Raw genomic sequence first — 27,026 nt, 5'->3', positions numbered from 1 at the left:
TCAGTTAAAAATAGCACAAATCTAAATCGAATAAAAATATGAAAAACAACTGCCAAATCACCAGGCATTAGTAATCAATTATAGACTTCACGTGGGGGCTCATTTTGTGCAGAAACAGAATTAAGCGTTGACTGACCTTGCACGCTAGGACTGAAAAAAGAGCACCTGAAAGCAGTCTTCTAACGTCATAAGCCTGATAAAAAGCTTGTCAAATTTTCACCATTTCTGATGTTAAGAGGACTCTATACCGCAAGAGTAACTTTTCATAACAAATTCTGTTTCTCCTCTATAACTAATTCGAAATTTAAGGTATAGAGAAAGCAAACTCATGCAAATCTAGAGTAGGCCATGATGTTTCAATTGCTGAAAAAAAAAATTCTAAATATCAAAATTCAAGCAAATTATTGGTATTTATTTATTGGTATGATGCATACATGCAAGCTCGTGTGCTCAATTACATAAGTACGGTTTGTAAACCTTTGGGAAGTAGAGACAGAGAGAAAAAGAGTTCAAATCAAAAAAGGACACACAAACAGCATGAAGATTTCCTCAAATACAGAGCATTTGGCCGGTGATGCTGCTCGGCCAGGATAGCCTATCCTTTCTGATTACGTAATACTAAATTATCCTCTCATAATTTGTTTTTATTTTGATATTTTGAAAATTACTTTCCAGTATTTGAAACTCTATAGCATTCTCTAGGCTTGCCTGAATTCACTTTCATCTACTTTTATTTTTAAATTAGTTATGATGTTGAAAGATAATTCGCAATGAAAAGCAACTTGCAAGTATAGATGGAAAAAAAACCGTGCGGCAAAAAGAGCTAATCATCACAAGACTGAATTCTAGCCTTTCTTCCTTTGACGGCGATTGCAGGTATGTAAATCGAATGCAATGAAAATGGTTTTAGACATTGCAACAAATTCTAGGTTCCAAGCTCTTTTATCACTGCCTGTGGCTTACGCATCTCCGATAGCCGTCAAGCGAATTTGTAAACTTTCTGAGTGAACTACATTTTACCTAGAGAAAAACTCATCAATCAGATTCTCTTTATCAGTCGATGGTGATCTAAAGTTCAGCAACTGCAAGTAATAAGAATGCTTCCTAATAATCTGTTTCCACCAACAGGTTTAAGCTTTTTTAAGGTACATTTACGGTTTTCTTAAACCGGTTTTCTGAACTTTTTAACTTTCTTTCCTTGATAGTAGTAACAGGATATTAATATCACTTGAATTCTTTGTATATCTAAACTCCTAACTAAACTCATTTTATTGTTGGAATAAAATTCGAGCAAGAATTCGATCCAAGAATTCGACTTCTTCCACTCCATACGTCGCACCCGTTTATAGTGCGGACCCATTCATGCGTCCATTCATTCATCCACAGATCATAATTTTTCACCTGAATCAGAGAACGATTGATCTCCAATCCAGTACCCGCAGAGGTGTTGATTTGTTATGGGAACATTTGGGCCTTTTGCGACTCGACAGATTTAACGTGCATCAGCCAGTCTACTACACGGAGAGTCTTCGGTCGGCGGGGTTCAAACCCACGAACTCTCGGTCATGGGCCCAGCGCCTTACCGACCAGACTATCCCTGCCCAACTCATTTTATTTCAACGTAATTTTAAAATGCATCATATTGGTGCTGCGGAGCATTCTCGCCAAATGCGTTTGATGCGCTTCTGATCACCGTCGAGACAATAAGGGAACCTGATTGGTCAGTTTTGGGTGGGGTGAAAATCTTTCATCTTCAGAGTTGCGACAACTATGTAAAATAAGAATGCTGCCTTAAACCAGGTGGAGAAAGTATCAACTTTCTCTCTGACTGGTCAGTTGAGCATGCTGCAACAGAAAATTGTTATAGTAAAAATAAAACTTATTCGAACTAAACCGGAAGTTGCCTACATATGCGTAACTGTCAATCTTTTTCGTCATGACAAGTGAAGTGAAAGTCATAGGAGTGTCATACTTTATTCATTACATTTATTTATTCGATTGCTAGGTGAGTATTTGCTTAAAATTACAAGCCCTTTTCAAGTCAGTTTGCTATTGTTTAAAAGGTAAGTAGTTTAATAAGAATTTCTAAAAGTGTTTCATAATATTTCGTATTGATTATATCCCCCTCATATTCCGTGTTTACTTATTGTTTTGTAAACAAAAACTTATTGTTTACTTTAATATTGAACTTTTTTCAGAGGGTTATGTAATACTTATCAGGTTTGAAATATTTTAAATGTTGATAATAGCTTTCCTTTTGTTTGGATATAATATTTTCCCTCGTCGAATTATAAATTGTGGTTGTTTAAATCTTGCTTCTCATGTTTGTTTATTTTATGAGTCATCCATGTTCGAGTTCCGTCATTATAAACAATATGTGCGTTTATATAAAAACAATTCTCCCATACATATTGTATTGAGATTCACTCCATTTATATAATCTTTTCTTTAATATTTTAACTTCAATATTTTTCATTTTATAAGATTCTCCTGTGGAATTTACAAATCTTAAGTTATTTATTTGAACGAGCATTTTCTTAGTGACCATCTGTTTAAACAAAAAAAACTAATGCTTTGATGTGTTTATCTGAGTCGTTTAATTTTATATTTCATTCAGTACGTCTGCATTATGGAGGTCTCTTAAATTATAGAGAAAAAGAAAGCTTACAATTATACAAATCAGTATGAATTGTCTATCAATAATGTTGCCTATTAATATTAGTTTATTGTGCTTTTTAATTAACAATCTCTTAAAATGCAGCATAAATTAAAAAAAAATAACATTGAATACCAGGCAAGTCAGACAAGAATCTTACAAAAATTTATCAAATTGTTTATTAGTATTATAGTATATATTGTAAGTAGGGATAGGTTTTTGTTGTCAAAAAGTGGTTTTTTGACTTCAAAAAAAGCTATTAAACATGATAGGTTTGCTAGTAAAAACCAAAAAAGACTTACTTCATGTCCTTATGCTATGATGCAAACAAGTTTTTTAGCAAGATATGTTTTATTATTATAACATTTTTGCCAGGTAGTATGTTTATATAAGTATTTTACTATACTGTCAATTATCATTTTTGCTTTGAAGATTGAAAGTTTTTAATTTGATTTGATTTTTTATGTATATATAATTTCTTACTGGAAGATTTTACAAAAGAATTCTAGAGCAATAAAAATAAAAAAAGGAAGTCCTCGGAATTTTCAGCATGTAATGCATGAAGTGTTTTGATAGTTAAAATAATGAAATAAACATATAATCATATAGGAAAAAAAAAATTTTTTTTATCTGTTGTCTTAAGTAATTTTTTGCCTAATATCCTTTATAACTCTTTTAAAAATTTAATGAAGATACTTTTTACTTAATCATTAATTAATTGAAAATTAAAATAAAATGTAAATACTATATCCGTAAAAGATTCTTGGTTTTGACCACCATGCTTAAAAGGCTTGCTAACTCTGTTTAAAAATATTAGTTATTAAGTTGTGATGTGACTATAGCATTATCACTACCAGCTAAGTTTTGGTATTGTACAAATAATTTGGCAGAATTATTATTTCACTTTATGAAATTTTGAAAGTTTAAAATTTTTAAGTAGAAAGGCTCCACAATACGTTTGCATATATTGCTATATTTACTCACTATAATGTACATCATGTATTTCAGAATTGAGTTTTTGATTTCAAAAACTGGTTTTTGACATGACACATCAAAAACCTGTCTAAAAGTGTTAAAAACCTGTCTGAAACTACTATCAGAATCTGTCAAAAAAACCTAGGGCAAGTTTCTTTTTTGTCATAGGGGACATTTTATTAGATCATGCACAATACTTATATTATATGCTACTATATTATGATTTATATTGTGTATATCATGTATAAAAAATATAACTGTTATTGAAACCACTATGACAGAATTTTTTTTTAAGTATCTGCTACATAAATCTCTAGCACTACTGTCTTTCTGCCAGATGCTTTTAATAACAGACTTGTATGTTACTAATTTAAAATAACAAATATAATGTGAATTTTGTTTTTTTAAACTATATAATTTTTTTAATTGAACAAGTAATAATTTTTTATTCTAATATCATGGGGGATATTCTCGCATTTTGTTGGGAGGGGACGCACAAATTATTTCCTTAATACTTTAAGATCAATATTATTTGCTATATTATAACTATTTATATTATAGATATTAACTGTGAGTTGTTAATTATTATCAATTTATTATTCTACCTATTCATTTTATTTATTTGAAACCACAAAGGTCAATAATTGTCTGATCTCGTGTTGTAAAATTTATTTTTGATTCTCTATATTTGCTATTACTTATATACAGAGGAGCAGAATATATTTGATGGTGCAAACAAGGTTTTGGGGAAAATGCAGGCAGCCATGGGAAAATTTTTATTCTAAAAAAATTCCTACAAAATGGTTTATTGTTAAAAAATATCTCTCTGCAAATTTTTTCCTTGGTAAAAAACGTATCTCAATTTGTGTATTTATTAGTTAGAATACAAGTTTATTAGAGGGGCCATTAATTTAAAAAATTTAAATTTTTGTTAAATTTCATTATAAAGAAAGTTTAATTTGAGATTTTTAAAATTTAATTGAAAATCAAATTAACATGAATATTTCCAATAAATCGTGATATGTTATCTCTGACTAGTAAACTAATTATAATTTACAAAAAATATAAATGTTTGTTTAAATGAGTTAATAATTTTTTCAATCGATCAATTCAAGGGTTTAATTAAGTTACTATCAGTTTTTTGTACAGTTATTAGAATAAATTTCCTAATTGAATCTCCTTTCATTATGTTATAATAGCTATCATAGGCCTACCTCCTAATTTTATGTAGCTCATCGTCAATTGAAAAATTTGTTTCAAATTTTGGTAATATTCATGCAAGACTCGAAAGTTAGTACAGAGGACCTCAAAACTACCTTGTAATTGCATGCTTCTGGGAAAGGAGTGAAAATGGAAATAAATGAATATTGATTTTACATATAATAAATAATTGTTACATGATTTTTTATAAGATAAATGTTTTTGTATTTTTTTTCTTGAGTAAAAGAAATTAACACGTTGGATAAATTGTAACTTTACACTAATCTACACTAAAATTTGCTTTTTCAGAAATTGTCAGAACAAAAAATTATGTGTTAAAAAATTCAGTGTCATAATTGGTTGATCACTTGTATTATGTATGTTTTTTATAAATACTTCCTGTTTGTAATAGCTAATAATTATCTTTATACAAAAGTTTTCAGTTTTTGACACTTTTCAAAAACTATGTCAAAAAGGTTTTTTTGACATGACTTTTGTAATTATATATATATATATATATATATTGCTAGACATATGTAATAATGAGTAATAGTATAGCTAGACTATAGCAATTATAATCTATAAAAACAGAATTATTTTAACTATAGATTTTTTTTATATAGTTTTTTCTTCTTCAATTGGAAAAAGCTTATTTTTATAGAGTTTTTTTTGTTCCTCCTTTGTGATAGGAACTTTTAAACGTTAATTAAACATGCTGTTTGTTTCTTTCTTTAATCATTTTTTATTTATTTCAGGTTTTTAAGTTTAGAGATCTTTTACAGCTCACTTTATAAAAGCTAACTATTATTCGAAACAAACACAGCTTTTAACTTCAAGCTATGAATAGAAGTGTTTTATTCTCTTAAAATAGTTTTATTAAAATTTTCTATTCTTCTGTGATTGAATATTGCATTTAATATCCACTTCTTTTAGTATACATTCTACTAAGTATGGCAGAAAAAGGGGGCATGTCAGCACCACCTCAAGTACCACCTCCTTACATGCCTAATGATCCACCCCCTGCCTACACGCAAGCCCCTTATCCGGGCGGCGATGGTAAATATTTTTCAATAACTCATTTAAATACCTTCTTGCCTTTAGTTATGTGATATAGTAATTATTCTTGATCGATTTTTATTTGTTTAAATATTTATAAAGTTAAATGTTATTTTTAATCAGATTTAAAATAAGTAGACAGTGGGTGTCAATGCTGTTTTTATTCATAATTGCAAAATTAAATCAAAGAAGAGATGATTTTGTGCTGAAATACAAATAAGTAATGCAGAATAGGGCGTAATGAACTCGGATGAAAGCTGATATCAACAGCGACACTAGTTTAAAATATTCTATTTTTTAATTATGTAGGGCAAACCAACCAGTGAAGAAACACATCCCAGTGAATGAACATTTCATAGATATTTTTTAAGAATTAGAATCAAATAAGATTATCGGATTACACAATGATAAACATTCATGTTTTGGAATCTACTATCAAACTGTGAGAAAGAAATTGAAAAACATTTTTTTTTTTTAAATTCTGTATACAACCCCCGTTTACTTTTCATTTCATGACTGGTAAAAAAGTAAAATTTTCCACTTTAACTGTAGTTAATTCCAAGAAAAATCTTGTTTTTAGACATTTGTATGGCCTATAAATTCCTAAAAAGCATCAAAAATTCTCAAAATTAACTGGAAAATTTTGTGTTTATTCACTGGTTAGAACTGTTCCTTCACTTGGTTATTTTTCTACTTATTATTTGAACTACCAAAATCTTAAAACAATATTATGTAAGTTTCCAAAAAATATTTACATAATTTGCATTTAATATCAGATATGTTGACAAATTTTGAAATTTTTGTGATTTTTTTTTAAAGACAAGCTAAGCTTAAGTGTTCCTTCACTGGTTAGTTTATCCTATATCTATATAAACTGAATATGTATAAAACTATAGCAAAATTAACATATTTTTAATTATATTTATTACTTTGTTTATATAAATGTAAACCAGTGTTTTGAAACTTTTACAAATATGTATTAATACACTATTAAGAGTTGTGAATTTTCTAAAGATATAATAGTAAAAGGTTTTCCAGGGAATAGTTTTTTCAAATTCTCGCTGTTGAGTTCAACATTTTATTCATTAGCTAATTCATTAATTTTTGTATTTTTTAGGAAATAGAGCAATATCAGTTTTTTTATAAATTTTTTTCTCTTATTTTGAACTTAAGACTAATTAAAAAATTTTAAATTTAGAGTGTATATCTTTGTTTTTATATTTATGCCAATTTTTTAATCCATTAATTTAATTTTTCCTCTTTATTTTCTTTCTTGATATATAGATGAAAAAGGTAATATAATACAATTTTACAATGTTTATATTTGTTTTAAATCCAACATTCTATCAATCATTTGATTTTAAATTTTAATATTGCATAAGCTGAGTCAGAATTATTTTATCAATTTTCATCCTGAAATAAAATATCAAAATTTCATTGCTTGAATACATCTAGCAGATTGTGAAATTTTTTCTTTACTAACATGTGAAATAATAGCATGTAAAATTGCCTATAACAATTTTTTTAGATTCTTGTAAAATTTCCAGGCAAGAATCTAATTTTTACTTTGAAATGTACTTTTGTAGTTTCAAATATGTCTTGTTTTTCTAATAATTGGTAAAAAAAAGAAGCAAATCTTAAATCTTAGGTGGAAAATAAAATCTTGAATCTTAGGTGGAAAATATTACAATTAATTAAAAATTTGTTAATATTTGAAGTTTTTTTTATTTCCTTCTATTGGTCACTTAAGAGGGTGTCAAATTTACGTCGCAAATTCTCATCTACCTCCGTAACTAATTTAAAGCATAGAAAAGGTGAGTTCAAACAAACCTAGAGTAAGCCATGAAATTTCAAATGCTGAAAAGAAATTTCTAAAGTATCAAAATGAAAATAAATTATGAAAAGATAACTTAGGATTTCGGAATGGAGAAGTTCTCTTCCAATAATTTGTTTGCATTTTGATATTTTGAAGATTTTTTTTCAGCAACTGAAACTTCATTGCTTAATCTAGGTTTGCTCATACTCACTTTTTCTTTCTTTAAAATTTTTAAACTCGTAACGGAGGCGAAAGAAAATTTGCAATGAAAAGTTTTACGTCCCTTAAGGGTTCTTTGTGAGGAATATTCTTATCATGCAATAGTTTCTGTAAAATATCTATTAATTTAAAAAATCAATTTTATTTTAGCATTAGTATTGATGTGAAAATTTTTATGCTGCTTACATATTTAAATTGAGGAAACTCTTCTGTAATTTAAAAAAAAAAATGTTAATTTATTTGATTTTTAGGGTTTCAATATGCTAACAGATATCCAACTGCCCCTCCACTTGCAGGTTTGAATATTATTTGTGTGTCTAAGCTAGATGGCCTTGCATGATAAAATTTAGTGCCCTGTGGCAGAATTGCGACTACAAGGCGACATTGTCGTAGAGCGTTACATAGTTTTTGCAGAAAGATTTTTCATTTGGGAAGCGAAAAATTTTGCTTTTCCTTTCTGCATAATTTTTCGAAAAATTTTGGATTTTCAAAAAGTCTAATGACTGGCTTCAGCTAGAATTTGAAACTTAAAGTATAAAATGAGAAATTCAAAAATCTCGAAAGTTTAAAAGATAGTTGAAATTAAGAAATGATGTTCTTTCTTTCATTTTTTTTTTTTTAGAGAGTCCCATTCGCGTGATTTTCGTCATCGATCTTCATTTTGGAGTTACCGCATGGATTTTACAATTTTTAAATTATCCGCGAGTTTACATTTATTGCCGTTTAATTTTATTTACGAATTTTAATTTTTGTAATGATTTACAAAATTTGAAGGAGGAAATAATTAGCACTTTTTTCCACTCTACAGAATGCGAGAAAGCTAATATATAATATTAGAATTTTAAAAAATATTACTTTTACGATTAAACAATTTCATTCTATACTTTCTTCTGTAAGCACAACGTTTCTGTCACTTTAAATTAGTAATTGTTATTATGAAAAGAATTTTACAGAAAAATACTAGTGCTAGGGAAGTTTGTCACTGAAATCCCAAAAAAATTCTGCCACTGGGTTTAGTGCATGTGCTGCTTAGATATCAATGGCCTGTGCTTGTTGAATTACAAAATATTCAATGCTTTATCATTCCTAGTTCATAATAAATTATAAAATGAATTTCTCATAGACTAGTAAATCAACTTATTTTGTACTGTACAGCACTATTCTGAATCTAGAGCACTAATCTGCTGAGTGCTGTTCCTTGAAAGTCTTTGTGCTATTTTTTTTTTTTTTTTTTTTAACTGTTTAGTGTAATATTTGTTGAATGTATCAAAATTATTTGATAGAAAGTTGACTTGACGTATACATATATTTGAAAATTTTCTGTTGCATTAAAAAAAATGTTAAAAATGTTTTTAAAAGTTAATAAACCTTTTAAAAAAATCTACAATTTAGCAAGTTTTGTCCTGCTAGATGTAAATTGTCAATTTCAATGAATAATTCTAAATTTTTCCAAATTTTTATGTGCCTATGCATTGACAGCATATGTGATCTTTTCACCTAGTTTTGCTGAATTATATTACAAAGAGGACAAGAGAAGTTTATATCTATATATATATATATATTGCCCCTCAAGAGCTGTGATGGCTCAGGGAATAGAATGTTCGCTTTCCAACTGGGTACGAATCTCAGCGATGGCTGGTTGATACGAATTCCTCATCCAGTTAGTTCTCAAGGTTTTCTCTCCATGTAATGCAAACGCGGGTTAGTTCCATCGAAAAGTCCTCCATTAAAACAAATTTCTCCAATACTTCATCTAGGAGTTCCCTTGTCTTTTGGATTGGGTTCAAAATTACAAGACTACGTAGTTGAACATTAGTAGTCGTAAACCCAAAACTGGGTCAGCTGTTCGATGACAGTTATAAAAATAAATAAACTTGCTACTTTTTACATTGTAGACCAAAATCTTACATTGAAGCTGATTGAACCGCAAAAAATATCTAAGTGCTTTGGAGATAATAAGCCATATTTTTAATGAGTGGCAACTGTCTTGTTTTTGATCCAATAGGTCTTAGGATTTTCCCATTTCCTGATGAATGTTCTATCATGCCCTAATTATTACACGGATTTTTTGCAAAATTGATTCATAGTTTCCAAAAATTATTTAATTTATCTGACAACATTTTTGTTATCTAATAGGCTTATGAAGAAAGTATTCATTTGAAAAAAATTTGAATACTATAATTTTTATTTTTCCTTTAAAAGCTTTTTCAATGGAAAAGACATATTCACTTGTCTAGAAGAATTCTCATCAAAATTGGAAATCTTTACATTGGTTAACTAAGTTACATTGGTATAAATGGATTAAAACACCTGTGTCTTACTGTTATCTGATTGTTATGATTATTGAAAGCTTGTTAAGTACCTATATGGAAGCAAATGCACAGAAAAAGTTTGCTTTAAAAATGTCACTTTTGGTAGAAATGTGGCTTTCCATACCAAGCTCTGAAACTATAATATTTTATTATTGCATTCAAGCTAATTTTGACTGCTTTATCCCTGCTTTTTAGGTATAGTATGCAAATACAAAGCGTGTAATTAGAATAGAATAGACTGTGTAGTTATATGAGGAAATTCCCTTTAATGTATTTGAATTTATTGTTAATGTGTTTATTAGTATGTTTTAACCAATTCCAGCTATGCTTAGTATGTCTTGTTTAATAAAGGTTTGCCATTTAACTTTTATTAACTATCAGATGTTTTATGATATAAATGTTTCTGTTTTATTTAAAATATATCAGGAGATTTATCCTATGATAAATAAGACTTTCTACTTGCAAAGATTTCTTTACTGTTTCGCATATTTGTATGTTGTTGTTGTGTTCGCATATTCACATTGTTCTATTCAACGTTTTCACAATTCATTCTACGACAATGCATTTCGGCGTACCGTCGTTCCATAGCGTATGAAAGCACCAATCCTTTTACATGTTTGATAAAATACTTGCGTGTCCGCATGTGCTTATTCTGAGCTGGATCCAGCGGGAATTATTCTTGCACTCTTATGTGCAACTCTGCTGCATTTTGCAAGAGATTCTCAATTTCAGGCTTCATTTTCCACCCTCTGAATTCGAACCGAAAAAATCTTTTATCTTTTCATGGTGGCTAATGTAATCAAGAAAAGAGTTCTTTGTCAGAAGTTAGTTGATCATGTAAATTCTTTGAAAATTATTTTGCATTTTGTTAATGTGTATAGTGCTTAAAAAGTACTTAAAAGGTTCTTCTTATTTTTTTTGTTGTTGAAAGATTTGGCTGTTTAAGGTAGTGAAATTTTGTAATGTTAACAAAATTGACTTACCTGAGATTCTTTGCTGCTTAAAGAAAATTATATTATTTATTTTAAAAAAATTATTCATTCTAAAAATCAAGATCTGGGGTTGTGATTTCAATTGATTTATTCTAGAAAATAACATACCCGCCCAGTCTCCTGTCTTTTAACGAAGACTCTTGTGATTTGCGACTATGTCCTATTCTCCAGTATATTCTCAAATTTCTCTGTATTTGTTGAAGAAATTTTTTAAAAAAATAATTTTGACTGAAAATATCTGCTGATGGCAAAAACACTTCTCTTATTCCTTTACAGATAGTGCTATTTCCAATTAATAGTTTAAATAATCATAATTAATGGTTTTAAAAAAATCTTCTTTAGATTAAGATTTATATACAGACATGGTGCGTAACGTTTTTTAAAAAGTGCTTAAAGGTGCTTATTTTTTTGCTTTGTAAATTTGAAGTACTGTTTTGCTTAGCTTGTGTTAAAAGCTTAGAATTTACTTTTTGTATGTTTTCTAAGAGAGTTGTGTAAATTTTTCAGGCTATCAAGCACCTATCCTTGGTCAACCAGGAGCAGCACCGGGTGGCCCTCGTAAGTTAATTTCTTTATTTTTGACTAGACCCCCAGTTTAACGAACCCCTATATACCGAATTTCGCGATTTAACGAATTTTTTGAAGGTAATGAAGTAGGTTTATATGAAACAATGGATAACTACTGAGAAGTTGATGATAATGAATCTCTAGTGAAAACTGTTACTTTTTCTGATGCTTTGGAAAAAGTGAAACTTTACCTAATGCAGCACCATGTAAATGAAGGATATTTTCCTCTCTCCGTGACATCAAAAAAGAACTTTTTAAAGTATGAAATCAAGGAAATAAGCAAACCTTACTCACGGAATGCTTTAAAATTTCAAGCTAATCAACACATAATCATTCGCTGCATTTTAAATTCCTGAATAAAAAGTGTAAGATTTCTATTTATTTTGTGCAATGCTTATTAGAGAGGTTCGAATATTTCATAAGGCTATTCAATTTTTTTTTATATTTTACCCCCGATATTACGAATTATCCCAGATTTAGGGAATAATATTTTCGGTCCCGATTAATTCGTTGAATCGGGGTCAGACTGCGCTTTGTATCTATTAATATAACTATAGAATATTTAATTAATACAATATTTGATAGATATTAGTATAATTACCTTAATCAATCATTTCTCAAGGGACCATTCATTGTGATTGATAAATTTGGGAAAACCACGAAACAAGGTTGCTGTGCTACCCTTAAAAGTCAGGGAACTTTGACGTTGTCCGGAAAATTGGAAAAGTTTACATTTTAGAGCCAAAATCGAAAAAAGTTAATGAGCTTGATTTAGTGATTTCCAAACATCCTATGTTTGCGCAACATTCTCTGTACTTTGTTTTTTCCATTTGGAATAGATTAGATCGAACAAAGGATGGACTTCAGATTGTATATTCCTGTTATTGATTAAAAATTTATCAACGTACATATTAATTTTTTTTTTGTTAGTTACATGTTTAGTCCAACGTGCTGCTAGTAAATACTGCTCTATTAGACTAGAGTTTTCTTTTTTAATGTACCTGAAAATTGCGGAAATGTGAAGGAATTTTATTCTTCTATTTGAGTAGGAACCCTAACAAATATGGTTAAATATAAAGTAATAATTTCCCAAGTTGCACAGAATATCGATGGATTTCAAAAAATCACTAATTACGACATTGAACTGCATTGTTCTGAAACGTTGATTTATGTAAAAACGTCGAACTTTTATTTATATTGTCCACAATTGATGTAGGTCATTACTTCAGAAAGCATTGAAGAATACCAATCAATATTTCTTAACATTTGCTAATGTTGTAGGATGTTGATCAATATCAACATGATATTCATAGAACCAATGCAGTGGTGTATTAGTCATATGCAACATTGCTTTATTTGTAAAAAAAAAAGAAAAGAAAATTTGCATTTCAAAATATTCAGGCCTGTTAGTACTTTGGATTTTGAAATATCAGATTTTCTACCAGAACTTTGTTTGATTCTGGGTGCGTAGCGTTTTTAAGAAGTGCTTATTTTTTTATTTACATTTTTATTTAAATTTTTTAAAGGTGCTTTTTTTATTCATTGTTTTTCGAAAGTGCTTTTTTATTCGTGGTTTGTCAAAATTGGTTTTTTTATTCGTGGTTTGTCAAAATTTCTTTTTTTATTCATGGTTTGTCAAATTTTTTTTATTTATTCGTGGTTTGTCAAAAAAACAAAATTTTATTTGTGGTTTGTCAAAATTGCTTTTTTTATTCGTGGTTTGTCAAAAGTGCTTTTTTTATTCGTGGTTTGTCAAAAGTGCTTCATTTTCTATCTTTTAAAAAGAGGTTGCCGTGTCGATTGTCTTTCTGAATTACAAAAGATGCATGATTTTTCACAACTTTCTCTGCAATATTTATCAGAAACTTCATTATTATATTATTTTATCTTTATTGTGTGAAGTTTGTGAAAATATGTTTGAATTTTATTGATTTTATGTTCATAAATTAAAAACTTTCAGATTAACTTTTTTTGGGGAGGGGGGATCGATTAAAAATATTTTTTGAGTACTTAAAAGGTGCTTATTTTTTGTTGAAAAATCAGGCTCTGCACCCTGAAATTGCTTTAAACATTTTCATAAGAAAGAATGTTGAACTTAACTGAAATTTTAGCATTATAAATATTTCTTTCCTGAAACCAGAGTTTATCTATAACTAGACTGTAAGATTTAAAAGTTCTGACAAAATCTTTGTGTTGTGACAGCTCATGTTGTGACTGTGATGAAGATAGGACAGTGGGGTCCATTTCCTATGCAAATTGTGTGTCCTCAATGTCAAGCACGTGTTATGACTGAAACAACAGCTAGTCCAGGTCTTCTTACTTGGCTGTTGTCCGGAGCTTTAGTTTTTGTTGGGTAAGTACATCCACATTGTTTTTTAATATAAACAGTCAAATCCCGTCTTAGCGAATATTTTCTGGATCCCCAAATGAATCTCCATAGCAACAATGGATTAAAAATACAAATATTACAAAATTTGTGTTTTGATTTAACCCATTTTAGGCCAAGCATAGAAATTTTATAAAATGTGGTTTTGTTTTCCTTGAACATGGTGCCTAGTGTTTTTAAAAAGTGCTTAAAGGTGCTAATTTTCGTTTTTTTAAAAGCCCTTAAAGGTACAATTGGGTGTTTTTAAAAAGTGTTTAATTTTCCTTTTTCGAAATGAGATTTTTTTTTCTTTACCATTTCAATTTTCTCCATGTATAATGCAAAAGCGAGTTTTTCTCATTGTTTTATTCAACGTTTTCACAACTTATTCTAGCACAATCTATTTTGCGTCCAGTCGAACCGTAGCGTATGAAAGCGCCAATCATTTTACATGTTTGATAAAATATTCAGGTGTGCGTCTACTGAGCTGGGTTCGGTGAGATTATTGCACTCTCATGTGCAACTCTGCTGCATTTTGCAAGATAGTCTCAATTTCAGGCCTTAATATCCGCCCTCTGATATAGAACCACAAAACCTTTCGATCATTTTATAATGGCTAATATAATCAAGAAATGAGTTATTTGTCAAAAACTACTTATTTTATCATAAATTATGATTCATAATCATATAAAGTTTTTGAAAATTTGTTTGCATTTGTTAATGTATATAGTGCTCAAAAATATTTTTTGAGTGCTTAAAAAGTACTTTAAAGGTACTTATTTTTTGTTGAAAGATTTGGCTACGCACCCTGTTGAAATATGCTTACGTTACATTTATTTAGACGCAAAAAAAAAGTTTCTGTACGAAAAATTATATTTTATTTATGAAATAAAATGGTGCATTTCACCAAATTAATGAACCCACCATTTAGTTGAACACTTGTTTTTTTTTTTTTTTTTTAATTTGTTTCATCCTTTTTTCTTACGGCTTACAACTTTAATACCTCATCAAAACATATGATGTATCTCAAAAGCACTAATTATACATTTTCAAAGAATTTCATTCGAATAACTGTTTTCAGTTAATATGTAGTATGCAAAACTATGCAATACTAAGGAAACTATACTGATGTGTGGTGTGCTGCATAAAAATAAACCACCCTAAAAACTTTTGACCTAATGATTGTATCTTCACAAATGATTCAAATGGGTGACCTCAAAATATTTGCACTAATTAATTAGCATATTTAAGTTAAATAGGACGTAAAAACTTACTTCCTCTGAATAAACATTGTTTTAGATTCTAATTTCTGACTCCGAAATCTATGGAGTATCCCAATTATAGGAAGTATACTCCTAATAGTCTGGTCAGGAAAGTGATCCAAAATTTTGGACCCCTTAATGCTGATTTTGCTTTTCGCGAAAATTGAGAACTTCTTAAGCAAATCGAAAATTTTTTGTGTGGAATTATCTTTAAATAAACAATTTTAATAATTGTGTGCAAAAAATTTCAATTTTCATAAACGTTTTTGAGATATGGCATAATATGCAATAAGTAAAATTAGCAGCTTTGGATTACTTTCCTGACGAAACTATGGGGACCTTAGATTGTGTCTGCCCTCTATATTTTAAAATCAAAGTTTCAAAACCATCATAAAAGGGCTTGTTTGTTTAGAGAAAGTATATATATTTTTTTCTAATTTCGAAACTCAAAATATCTGCACTAATCAACATATTTGAGGTCACTCCTTTCAACCGTTAAAGTGAATCCTACATAGATGATTGTGCTCGGAAAAATACTAATTTCCGGATTTTTCGCTATCCGAAATCCAAAGTTTAAAGAAATCATTGCTCACATTTATGTATGCAAATTCTTGTATATTTTATTTAAAAATATTAGAACTAGAATTTATACTTGACATCTCTTTCATTTGTAAATATTTCTTCTGGTGGAATAATAAATGTGAATAGAGATAAAAGTAAACTTATACATAATTAATCATTTAAATTAAGCTGCATACAATTTATTTAGAATTTCATGTTTTGAAAATATCAATGATTTAAATTTATAAAGACATTAATTTTATTGAAATGCGTCAATAAAGATTTTACTCAAGAAATTTTCAGGATTTTTGAGTTCGGCTCACAATCACACCTGGTCCTAGAATGTGAAGATCTGATCATGTTCGAAAGTTATTCAGGGATGTTCTTTTTCTTTTGTGCATATTAGACCTTCACTTACTGAAATATTGCTGGACAATATATTTTAGAATCGTGTTGAAATTTTCCTGGAAAAGCTAGAAATTTTATTTATGTTCAATGGGAGTTCTATACAGGGTATCTGCGCACCTGGAAAATCATGGAAAGTCTTGAATTTTGGTATTGAACCAAATTAGTCATGAAATGCCATGATTTTATTTGTTTTTTAAAAAAGTAATGAAAAGTCATGGGTTTAGGTTGCCGAAAAATGTAATTTTTAAAATGGAATTGACCCCCCCCCCCCCCCCCCCAATTATATATCTGAACTTGTAACCGAATATCCGAACTTGTAACAAAATCCCCACTCACAGTGATATTTTATCGAAATATAAAATGTTTTACCATGTTCTTTAAAAATTATGGTGTTCTTTCAAAAAATGAAAGAAAAACATTTCTAGTGCGGATTATTTAAACTTCTGTGATTTCATAATTTTTGTTATTTATTTTTATTTTATCAATTTAAAATTCTGACTGAAGCAAGCCAGTCATAGGCGAATTTTTTTTTATTCCGAAATAAGAACAGAAAAATCGGGGGTATTTTGTTCCTTTCCGATAAACAAGAAAAGTACCTTTATAATATGATTCTGCAGGAAGAAAACGAAACCAAATTATTCGCTTTGGTATTTTTTTTTCCCCAGCTACTTTATTGCTTCAACTCTTTACTCTCTTTTTTTAAGTTTAAAATCAATAAATATGAAGATGCAGAATATAACAGTTTTGGTTATACCTGTCATTTCAGTTAGTGTTATTATAATGCTTTTTTTAAATTTATTGTGTTTTTGTCGGAGAAAATAGTAACTTGTCTAAGTCGTGAAAGATTTTGAAATTAGTCTTGAAAAGTCATGAATTCGAAAATCTAAAATGTAGCAGGTACCCTGTATTGGTACAAGAGAGAATTGTTGTAGAAAGCTCGAAAAAATTCTGCCACAAGGATAGTAATAATAGATTTTGGAATTGTACTGAACATAGTGCGTAGTGTTTTTAAAAGGTGCTTATTTTCGTTTTTTAAAAGACCTTAAAAGTATTTTTTTCATGGTGTTTTTAAAAAGTACTTAATTTTCCCTTTTCGAAAATAAGATTTTTTTTTCTTTACCATGTCGATTTTCGCCACGTATTTACATTGTTCCATTCAACGTTTACACAATTCATTCAACCACAATCTATTTCAGCATATGATAGCGCCAATCATTTTACATGTTTGGTGAAAACTTGCGAGTCTGCACGTGCGTCTATTGAGCTGTGTTCGAGGAGATTATTGCCTTCTCGTGTGAAACTCTGCTGCATTTTGCAAGATATTCTCCATTTCAGGCTTCATTTTCCACCCTCTGATGTCCAACGGAAAAATCTCTTGATCATTTTATAATGACTAATATAATCAAGAGAAGAGTTCTTTGTCAGAAACTAGTTATTTTATTATCATGATCATGTAAAGTCATTGGGAATTATTTTGCAGTTTGTTAGTGTATATAGTGCTTAAAAAATTCTTAAAAGGGTGCTTATATTTTGTTGAAGGGTTTGGCTAAGCCCCCTGTTGAAATTTTCCTGGAAAACCTAGAAATGTTGTTTCTTATGTTCAATAGATAATTTTCTCTTAAGATTAAAGTTTTTTTCTTTTTTTATGTATCAGTTGTTGGTTGGGCTGCTGTCTTATCCCATGCTGCATTCCAGAATGCCAAGATATCGAGCATAACTGCCCTAACTGTAAGGCCCACCTCGGAACATTTCGTCGCATCTGAACAAAACTCCAGTTTGATCTGATAAAAAAAAATATTTTGTGTTTTATTTTTAAAGCTGTGAAAAAAATATGTTATCTTTAGAATTACAATTATTGTTAGTCGATGAAAATTTTATTTAATCTCTATTAATCACTGTCGGAAAAATACTTTTTGTTTAATTTTTGATTCAGTCAGAGGAAGAACTGCAAAAAGATATTTTTCCACTTTTCTACTGCATTCCAAACCTACTGTCAAATGATTTTATTTATATATATCTATCAAAAAAGCAGCCACTCTTTTTTATTAATGGCCGTTTGTGAGTTTTGACATATATTTTATGAATCGAAATGTATCTAATACACAATTAGGAGCTTTTATGTTTTACCTTGATACAATTTTATGTGTATATATGGATTGGATGGATGGTTTTCAAGTGTTATAAATAAATATATATCTCCAGTATTAGATTGTTGATTTTTTTTATTTATTCTAAATACACTATTTCAATTATCAAAATATTACACTTGAAACTAGTTTTGTCATTAACACTAGAAAGACTGAAATACCTATATTGCCCAAAAGCAGTCAAAATGACTGCATTGTGAAAGAATAACTAATGCATAAAGAAATTTGTTTAAAATTAATATGTTTGATATTTTCAGTTATATGACGAGTTATTAGTAAATATCAACATTATAAGAAATTGTGTCATTATATACATCATTGTTTTCCTAATTGTTATTAAAAAGCAGTCAAAATGACTTCCTTGGGCAATCTAGTGTTAAACATATAGTTTGTCTAAAGTAAGAACTCCCCTAGCCATTTGTCTGGAACTGTGGTGGTGACCATGGTAACACGGTATAAATAAGGATGTGGGGTCGCTGTTTTGGAGAGAGAGAGAGAAAATCTTTTTTTCTTTGGGCTATTGTGTTGGCCCTAGAGTGAAGAGAAGCTACCCTGGTTTCAATAGCAGAAGACTGCCGCAGACTTTGTGGCAAGGAAGTTCTTACCATAGACTAAATATACACTATTTCATGTATCCAAAATATTCACATTAACTTTGGACCTGGTTGCTTTTCCATACAGCAAAACATGTTATGCTTTTTTTTTAACTTAAGCAAATAGAAACTTATAAAATTAAATACTGTTATAAATAGAACATTTTAAGTATTGTTGTACACCTTTTATAATGCATTGAAGTGTAGTTTTTAAAGAATTCCTAAATTGAGAATTAAAAAGATTGATTGATTTTTAATTAGTGTTAGTAATACAATGACTTGGAAGTTTTTTAAATCAAAAATTTAATTGCACCTTGTATGAAAGGAACTTTACATTTGATTAAGAGGACGCCTTACCATGAAAGAAAATTTCCTCGTAAATTCCCTTTTTCCTTCATTATTACTAATTTTAAGTGTAGAAAAAGTGAGATGAGACAAACCTAGAGTAAACCATAAAGTTTCAAATACTGAAAAGAAAATTTTAAAATGTACAAATGAAAATAAATGATGAGACGATAACTTAGGATTATGCAACGGTGAAGTTCTCTTCTCATAATTTGTTTGCATTTTAATATTTTAAAGTATTTTTTTCAGTATTTGAAAGTTCATGGCTTACACTAAGTTTGCCTGTACTTCATTACTAATTTAAAAGGGGGAAAAAAAAGGAAGTAGAAAGAATTTTCGATGAAAATTTTCTTCCTCGGTATGGCGTTTTCTTAATGATACACAGAATTTTCAAAAGAGATTAAAAATGCTACAGCAAAAAAGCTTAGTCTCTTGTCTAGAGGGTTAAACTATCCGTTTGTAAAATAAAAAAAATTTTAAAAGTAATTTGATAATTTATTAAACTTTTTTATTCACAAATTGTGGTGCATAGTTTTTGATCACAAGTTTCTTATTTAAATGCTTTGAAATAGTGTTTTGTTTAAAAAAATTTCTTATGGTATTACTATATGTTAATTATTTTCAGAATATAATTAATTTTTGCCAATTACAAAAAAAAAGTCTTATAAGAAATTATGCAAAAAGAAATCCAAAAATGAATGATAGCATAAGTTGATATGATTGTTTGCACAAAAATAGAACTTGCAACAAAATGTAAACAATAGATGTTACTATAAAACTATTTACGTAAATTAGCCTGCGGTGGGCAAATCCTGAGGTAGGCGTGACGAAATCCTCCGTACGAATGGATGTATAAATGATTAATAAATATGCTGATATACATAGATTGTACGATGTATAATTATTAAAATATAAATGATCTGTATCAAAAATAACAATTTATAAAATATGAAGTAAATAAGCTTATTTACAAGCAATTTCCCGTGACATCCCATTTAAATCTCTCATTTCAATGCATTGCATAAGTAAATATGCGTACACAAAAATATCAACTTTATAAGCAACAGATCTAAAAGATTTATTGAGGCACTTTGTAAGAAAGTTTTTTTTTATGAAAGTCTAAGACCATGAAAAATTTATTTATGAAATTTAAAATATTTTGAAAAACCATGGCTGTTTCAGAAATCGAGCAATTTTTTATGCATTCAAATTAGTGTCAATTATGATAATAGAATATTTTAATTTTTTTGATTACTAAGTATCGAGATTTTTGACCTTTCAAAATTTCATAATAGATCACATATCACTAATTTTCTACTCAATTTTGTTTCTGTATGTGTTTTTTTCAATTATTCGAGTTACGTTTTGGTAAATAAAAGAAAATATCGCTGACAGTCGGAAATACGCTGCATTAAGTAAATTAATGTTTTTGCCTGATAAAATTTAAGAATATTGATGACAGTAATTCAAAACAAGTTGAAATGTTTTCTAAGTTAAAAAGTAGTATGTTGGTCTCGCTAATATTTACAAAACGAAACTATTTTTCCGAGCTAACTTTATTAGATTTTATTAATCTATACTCAGCGTTTTAATAAATATCTTTAAAATATCCTACCATTTTTATTATATCTCAATATCAATTTTGCTGTTTAGCTTATGCGTGGTGCGTAGAGTTTTTAAAAAGTGCTTTTTTCCGATATTCGTTTTTTAAAAGGCTTTAAAGGTGTTTTTTTCATTGGGTGTTTTTAAAAAGTGCAAGTTCTTTGTCAGAAACTAGTTATTTTATCATGATCATGTGAAGTCTTTGAAAATTAATTTTCATTTTGTTAATGTATGTAGCGCTTAATAATATTTTTTGAGTGCTTAAAAAATACTTAAAAGGTTCTTATTTTTTATAGGAAGATTTGACTACGCATCCTGTTGTGCTATCAGTATAATTTCTGTTAATTCCTCGCATTTTATAAATATTTGAATATATATTATAAATATCTGAAAAATACACCTTTTTTTAGATTGGTTTCTAATTTTTTATTTAAATTGTTTACGTAAGACAAATTTAGTTTCAGCACTTTTCCATTTTGACAAATTATTTTAGAGTTTTTATCCTAAAACTTTTTATCTTAAAATTGGTTGAAATCATACTGTGATTGGACTTTGTTTATTGACACATATCTTGTTAAATTTTTAATACCTGTATTTGTTTTTAGTTGGAACCTAATATTTATACAAAAAAAATATTTCTGACAGAGTTCGTTCTTTCAACATGAAAGTATATCATATAACCTTTTCCTTGAATTATGCAGAAAGAATAAGACATTTTCATCTATAGTTCGTTCACCAGGTGTTGGCACTTGGCTCCGCCTTCATCACGTGGTATCCGACGATACTATTTCGCTATTTTTGGGAGAAGGATGCGAACAATCCGGAACAAGGCTATTTGGCGATTGTATATTTATTTCGCAATTTTTATGGGCATTTTTTTTTTAGCATTAAATAATTCATAAATTTGATGATATTTCTCTCTTTTGATATAGTTTGTCCTTTTTGAGACAAATTTGCTGCAATATTATTTAATTAGCTAGACTAACGAAAAGGCAAAGATGATTGTGCTCCGGAAAAAATCCATCCGGAAATTCAAGGTCCAGAAGTTTCAGGAAATCATCGATCACATTTATGTATAAAAATTCTTGTATATTTTATTTAAAAATATTAGAACTGAAATATATTATTATGCTTTGCATCTCTTTCATTTGTAAATATTTTTTCTGGTGGAATAATAAATGTGATTAGAGATAAAAGTAAACTTATACATAAATATTCATTTAAATTAGACTGCATACAATTTATTTAGAATTTCTTGTTTTGAAAATATAACTGATTTAAATTTATAAAGCCATTAATTTTGTGAAATGCGTCATTAATTATTTTACTCATGAAATATTCAGGATTTTTGAGTTGTGCTCACAACCACCCCTGGAAAGGTATAATAACAGATGATAAAGCGAAGTAAGTGACTCGACAAGAATTTGCTGTTTGCTTTTTGGAGCGCATTAAAGGTTGTCTCAATTTCAAGCGCGGAGACGTTTCTCCTCCTACTCCAGTTCTGAAATAAACTCTTCGTCTGAGGAGGTGGAGTCAAGTGCCAACTCCTGGTGAACGAACTATGGTTACTATTGCGATATAGGACCTTTAACTTTAAAAAAAGATTTATTAGGATTAAAAAACCAGGCAATTAGTTCAACAGCATTTTCTATTTGCGTTTCTTAAACTAATTTCAATGGTGTTAAAATGGTAAGCATGTAGTTTTGTATTCTGATTTTAAATTTAGAAAATCTCTTAAGATATAGGTGAATAACTTTTTGAAATATAAAAAAAAATGGTATCAAAAGTTTGAACAAAAGACAGTTATTTCTAGGTGAAAGTTTGCCTTATAACAAAATGGCATCAAAAGTAACCCAATGATCAAAACTTTTTCTATAGATTTGAAGACGAGGTATTCATTTATAATTTATTTTTAAGCTGTAAGAGTATTAGCTTAGTTTGCTCCAAATAAATTTATAGAGGAGAGGTTACAATATTTATAAAGTTGATGCGCTGATTTTATCTATGTGAATGTCATTTAAAATTATCTGCTGCGCAGGAAAATATGTTGATGTTAGAAAAGATTATTCAAAATCCATATCAAACAGAAAATTTCAAAAATAAATACGAAATATTGATTTTAAATTATCTCTAAACATGGAAAACAAAATCTTAATTTAATCTGTTAAATCACTTTTGAGAAATACTGTTGTGTAAAACAACAAAATTTGCCTGATTTCCAAAGGAGATAGAGGAGTTGGTAGTTGACTATTAAAAACATCTTCAAGTTCTAACCGGAAGTTTTGTAACTGCTTTCCTTAATAGTGATCTGTAAGATTTCGATACAATTTTTGATTCTTCTTCAATTAAATTTTAAACATGAATCTTTTTTACCTTTATTTTTGACAAGGATTCTAAAAATATACATTAATAGCGGCATTAACAGAACACCCTGCATACCAATTATCTTTTCGTTACGAACATAAAATTCAAATGACATTGTGAAAATTACTTTATGGAATAGATGCGAACACAAAGAAAAATTTCTGACTAATGTGGGATTTGAACCTGGGTTCTTATAGTTGAAAGATTTCACACTTATCTCATGCGGTGGTAAATTTCCAGGACTTATTCATAACTGCTGAAAATATTTTGAAAATAACTTAATAATAAGTTTCGAAGTAACCTCAACCTGCAAAAATGCAATTCTATATTCTGTGAAAATGACTTCATCTTTAAACCTTATCTTTCTTTAGCAATTTTTTATAGTGGGTAGATAAAACATTCACCGTACTTTCGCAGACTTATTGCATCTGAAACAATTTGCTAAACTACGTTGACGACTTTAATAATGTCAGGCTTGAAAAGTGGAATACAGAAATGAATTATTTTATTTTATAACCGTCGTTGAACAGCCAACCTAGTTTTTGGATTTACGACAACTAATGTTCAACTCCGTAGCCTTGTAATTTTGAACCCAATCCAGAAGACAAGGAAACTCCTGGATCAAGTACTAGGAGAAATTTTCTGCCGTGGTGGACTTTCGATGGGACTAACACGCATTTGCGTTACATGGAGTGGAAGACCACTAGAACCTCCCATGGTTAGCCTGACGGCGAGGGGACTCGAACCCTTGACCCGTCTACCACTGAGGATATTTCACATCAGCACTATGGTTGGTGCAAGCCGGATGCGGAACCCAGTTCACCTCATTGGAAGGCAAGCGCTCTATCCTCTCAGCCATCGCGGCTCAGAAATGAATTATGACAAAAGGAGTTTGCTTCGAAACATGAATATGTAATTCACATATTTTCAAAAAGTTATTAAATGAGTCCTCGAAATCAATAACCACAATTTTGAAATTTTTTTTTTTTTTTTAATATTCTTTTGAAAAGATTGGCAAATAAATCACATCTTCAATAGCAAAGCCTATAGAAAAAGTTTTGTTTAAGGCCAAAAATTCATGCATTATGAAAATAGCTATTTTACTTGATTTTTTTTTTTTAGGTATAAATATTAATTTCCTACTGAGGTTTCACACATGGGATTCGTCAATAAAATGACTAACATCAATATATACACAAACATAGCATTTAAAAAAAAAGAAATCAGAAATTTTCATACTATACAAATTCACTATCGCATTTTTTCAATCCATGGCACGCACACCTCAATGTTCTAAGAAAAACCTGCAATTCTTCAACTCTTACCACTCGGTTTGTTTCCCGGTGTTTTTTCTCTAATCCTGTTCTGCAGCGTCAGGAGAAGTCCGCTGAGTACGTCGTGGTTGTGCAGTTTCTTCCCGAATATCAGTTTCCTGACGCTGTCGTCGTAGGTGAGGAGGGCCACCATGTTCTGCAGAAGAAAACCCTGGCAGTATTCCAAAAGGTAGACCGCGTTGTACACTTTGGCGTGGATGTACATGGAGACGACGTTGTCCAGATCTACCAATTTAGAACTTCGTGATTCACAGAATCGAAGAAGTCCATCCAGTTGGAAGAAGCTCGCCGCAGCCATCAACTGCAAATAAATAGGCTTGTTTTAAGTCTGCAAATAAATAGTCTTAAGGCCTGTTTACAAGGTCCAAGTTCTTGAATCCGAGAAATTGGAGGAATTTCTCTCTTCAAGAGATTGGATATTACTATCCAAGTTCTTGAATGTCACTGATTAGTCTGATGAAAAAACTGCGCATTGTTCATATTCAACATTATAAAATCATACTTACATGAGTTTATAGGCCTGTTTAGACGATCCAAGTACTTGGACGAAGATTGATGGAAACTGTTTTGCTTTGAGCTTGGATCGTGTAAACGATCATCCAAGTCCTTGAACCATAGTAGAGCATGTTCTACTTCTGTGACATTAAGTCACAGCCTAATTTCTAAATATCCCGTTTTATTTAATCAAAATACTAATTTTTCGGCTTAATTTATAATTTTTGATTCAGTTTTTATTGTCTTCATCTTTTTTCTTCTCGCCCCTTAACGCGTTAGCGCAATGAGGACATTTTCCCCAGGAAGCTCTTTGCACATTCCTCAGACACTCCTTTTCGTGGAAAAAAAGCTGTCGGCGACCTTTGATGTCAACACATGTTTTTCGTTACTGTACGGTCGCCGTTAGTATTTAATTCTGCTTAAATTTAAGGGGTTTGTTAACTCAGTTCATTTCGCTCCTTAAGCTGGATTCTTTTGGCTTTTTAGGAAGTTTAACTTCCACTTCTAGCTATTTCTTTAAATACCGCCCATTTCTGGGAGCGGGAAGCATTCGAGGTTTTTGTCAACACCATCTTACGATCCCTTAACAGGGGTTTTTCATTTTCACCCCCTCCTCTCTTTGGAGAGACGGAGTTTTATTTTTGTTTAAATATATGGCGGTCATATTTCTCCGACCCTCTGTGGTTGCCTTCTGCGGGCTGTGATTGTTTTGTTTTTTTTTCCTCGCCATGAACATTTAAGTGATTATTCGATACTCTGATTTTTCTCAGTTACCTCGCTCGCGTACTGAGCGTTTATTTTGCTTCGGTTTTCTCTCTGTTTGAGGGAAGGAACTTCACTCCTTTCTTAATGGCGTAATACCTGCCCGCCGACTCCCCAAGGATGCGGGTTTTTTTTTCGACAAGAACGAAAATCAATCTATCACCATCGTAATTTTTTGGATCGCCCTTCCAGAAGCGAAATGTTTATGTGTCGACTGCGACAACTGCCAGCCGCCACTGATGCTACTAGGAGATGAAAAGATGATCAATGTTGAAACATATGCCTTGTGACCCCTAACTGGACATACTTGTGATTCTGATGCCCCAACGATTTTATTGATAAGAAGTGATCTGCAGTAATAAACTACAACAAAAAAAATGAACTCTGGACTTTTCCTTGTGTTTTTTTTAAATTATTGCAGCTAAGCCAAATTGTGTGACGTCTCCCACCTGCAACAGGTATGTGAAAAATCATTACAAAGACATCTTGATTTCTAGTGTGTTTTCTTCTATGTTTTTTTTATCTCTAAGGGTTATTGCTCACATCGCATAAAATTTTAATTGTATTTTTTAGTTTCGGCCAATCTTTAAATTTTAACAACCCCTATTTTTATAACATTTGGCGCCCAAATGTTATAAAATATATACTGGCTCGTTGCTGGGTTGTTAAAATTTAAAGATTGGCCGAAACTAAAAAATACAATTAAAATTTTATGCGATGTGAGCAATAACCCTTAGAGATAAAAAAAACATAGAAGAAAACACACTAGAAATCAAGATGTCTTTGTAATGATTTTTCACATACCTGTTGCAGGTGGGAGACGTCACACAATTTGGCTTAGCTGCAATAATTTAAAAAAAACACAAGGAAAAGTCCAGAGTTCATTTTTTTTGTTGTAGTTTATTACTGCAGATCACTTCTTATCAATAAAATCGTTGGGGCATCAGAATCACAAGTATGTCCAGTTAGGGGTCACAAGGCATATGTTTCAACAT

The 27,026-nt window shown here is 29.9% G+C and overlaps 2 protein-coding genes across 10 annotated transcripts in view; one reads left to right on the top strand and one right to left on the bottom strand.

Annotated features, from left to right (window-relative positions):
• LOC107453622 (ankyrin repeat and BTB/POZ domain-containing protein 2) overlaps positions 1-27,026 on the bottom strand; it is a 442,842-nt gene that overhangs the window by 254,541 nt on the left and 161,275 nt on the right. For 7 of the 8 annotated variants that reach the window (XM_087169461.1, XM_087169464.1, XM_087169465.1 and 4 more), the window contains exon 17: positions 21,998-25,075. The exons of the other annotated variant lie outside the window; for it this stretch is intronic. In XM_087169461.1, the coding sequence (XP_087025587.1) occupies positions 24,755-25,075 (321 nt within the window). In that variant the 3' untranslated portion in view covers positions 21,998-24,754. Of the gene's footprint in view, positions 1-21,997; positions 25,076-27,026 lie in introns of those variants that run through there. 8 annotated transcript variants of the gene reach the window in all.
• LOC107453624 (LITAF domain-containing protein) lies at positions 1,835-18,593 on the top strand. 2 transcript variants are annotated; one of them, XM_016070514.2, is made up of 6 exons: positions 1,923-2,063; positions 5,765-5,887; positions 8,174-8,218; positions 11,734-11,784; positions 13,996-14,146; positions 18,044-18,593. In XM_016070514.2, the coding sequence occupies exons 2-6, from the start codon at positions 5,782-5,784 to the stop codon at positions 18,150-18,152; spliced, it is 462 nt and encodes a 153-aa protein (XP_015926000.1). In that variant the 5' UTR covers positions 1,923-2,063; positions 5,765-5,781; the 3' UTR covers positions 18,153-18,593. The 2 variants fall into 2 exon arrangements, with proteins under 2 accessions (XP_015926002.1, XP_015926000.1); XM_016070516.3 differs by lacking the exon at positions 8,174-8,218 and having other exon boundaries at positions 1,835-2,063.

The sequence above is a fragment of the Parasteatoda tepidariorum genome, chromosome 8 (assembly GCF_982258835.1).
Source record: "Parasteatoda tepidariorum strain Cologne lab strain chromosome 8, Ptep-v5.0, whole genome shotgun sequence".
Classification (NCBI taxonomy): domain Eukaryota; kingdom Metazoa; phylum Arthropoda; class Arachnida; order Araneae; family Theridiidae; genus Parasteatoda; species Parasteatoda tepidariorum.
The sequence above is the reverse complement of the archived record's forward strand: the minus strand, read 5'-3'. Positions and strand labels throughout refer to the sequence as shown.

Coding starts and splice junctions, on each gene's coding strand:
- LOC107453624 (XM_016070514.2), top strand. CDS start 5,782: ATGGCAGAAAAAGGGGGCATGTCAGCACCACCTCAAGTACCACCTCCT. Junction 5,888..8,173: donor CCCTTATCCGGGCGGCGATG/GTAAATATTTTT, acceptor TTTGATTTTTAG/GGTTTCAATATGCTAACAGA. Junction 8,219..11,733: donor AACTGCCCCTCCACTTGCAG/GTTTGAATATTA, acceptor TAAATTTTTCAG/GCTATCAAGCACCTATCCTT.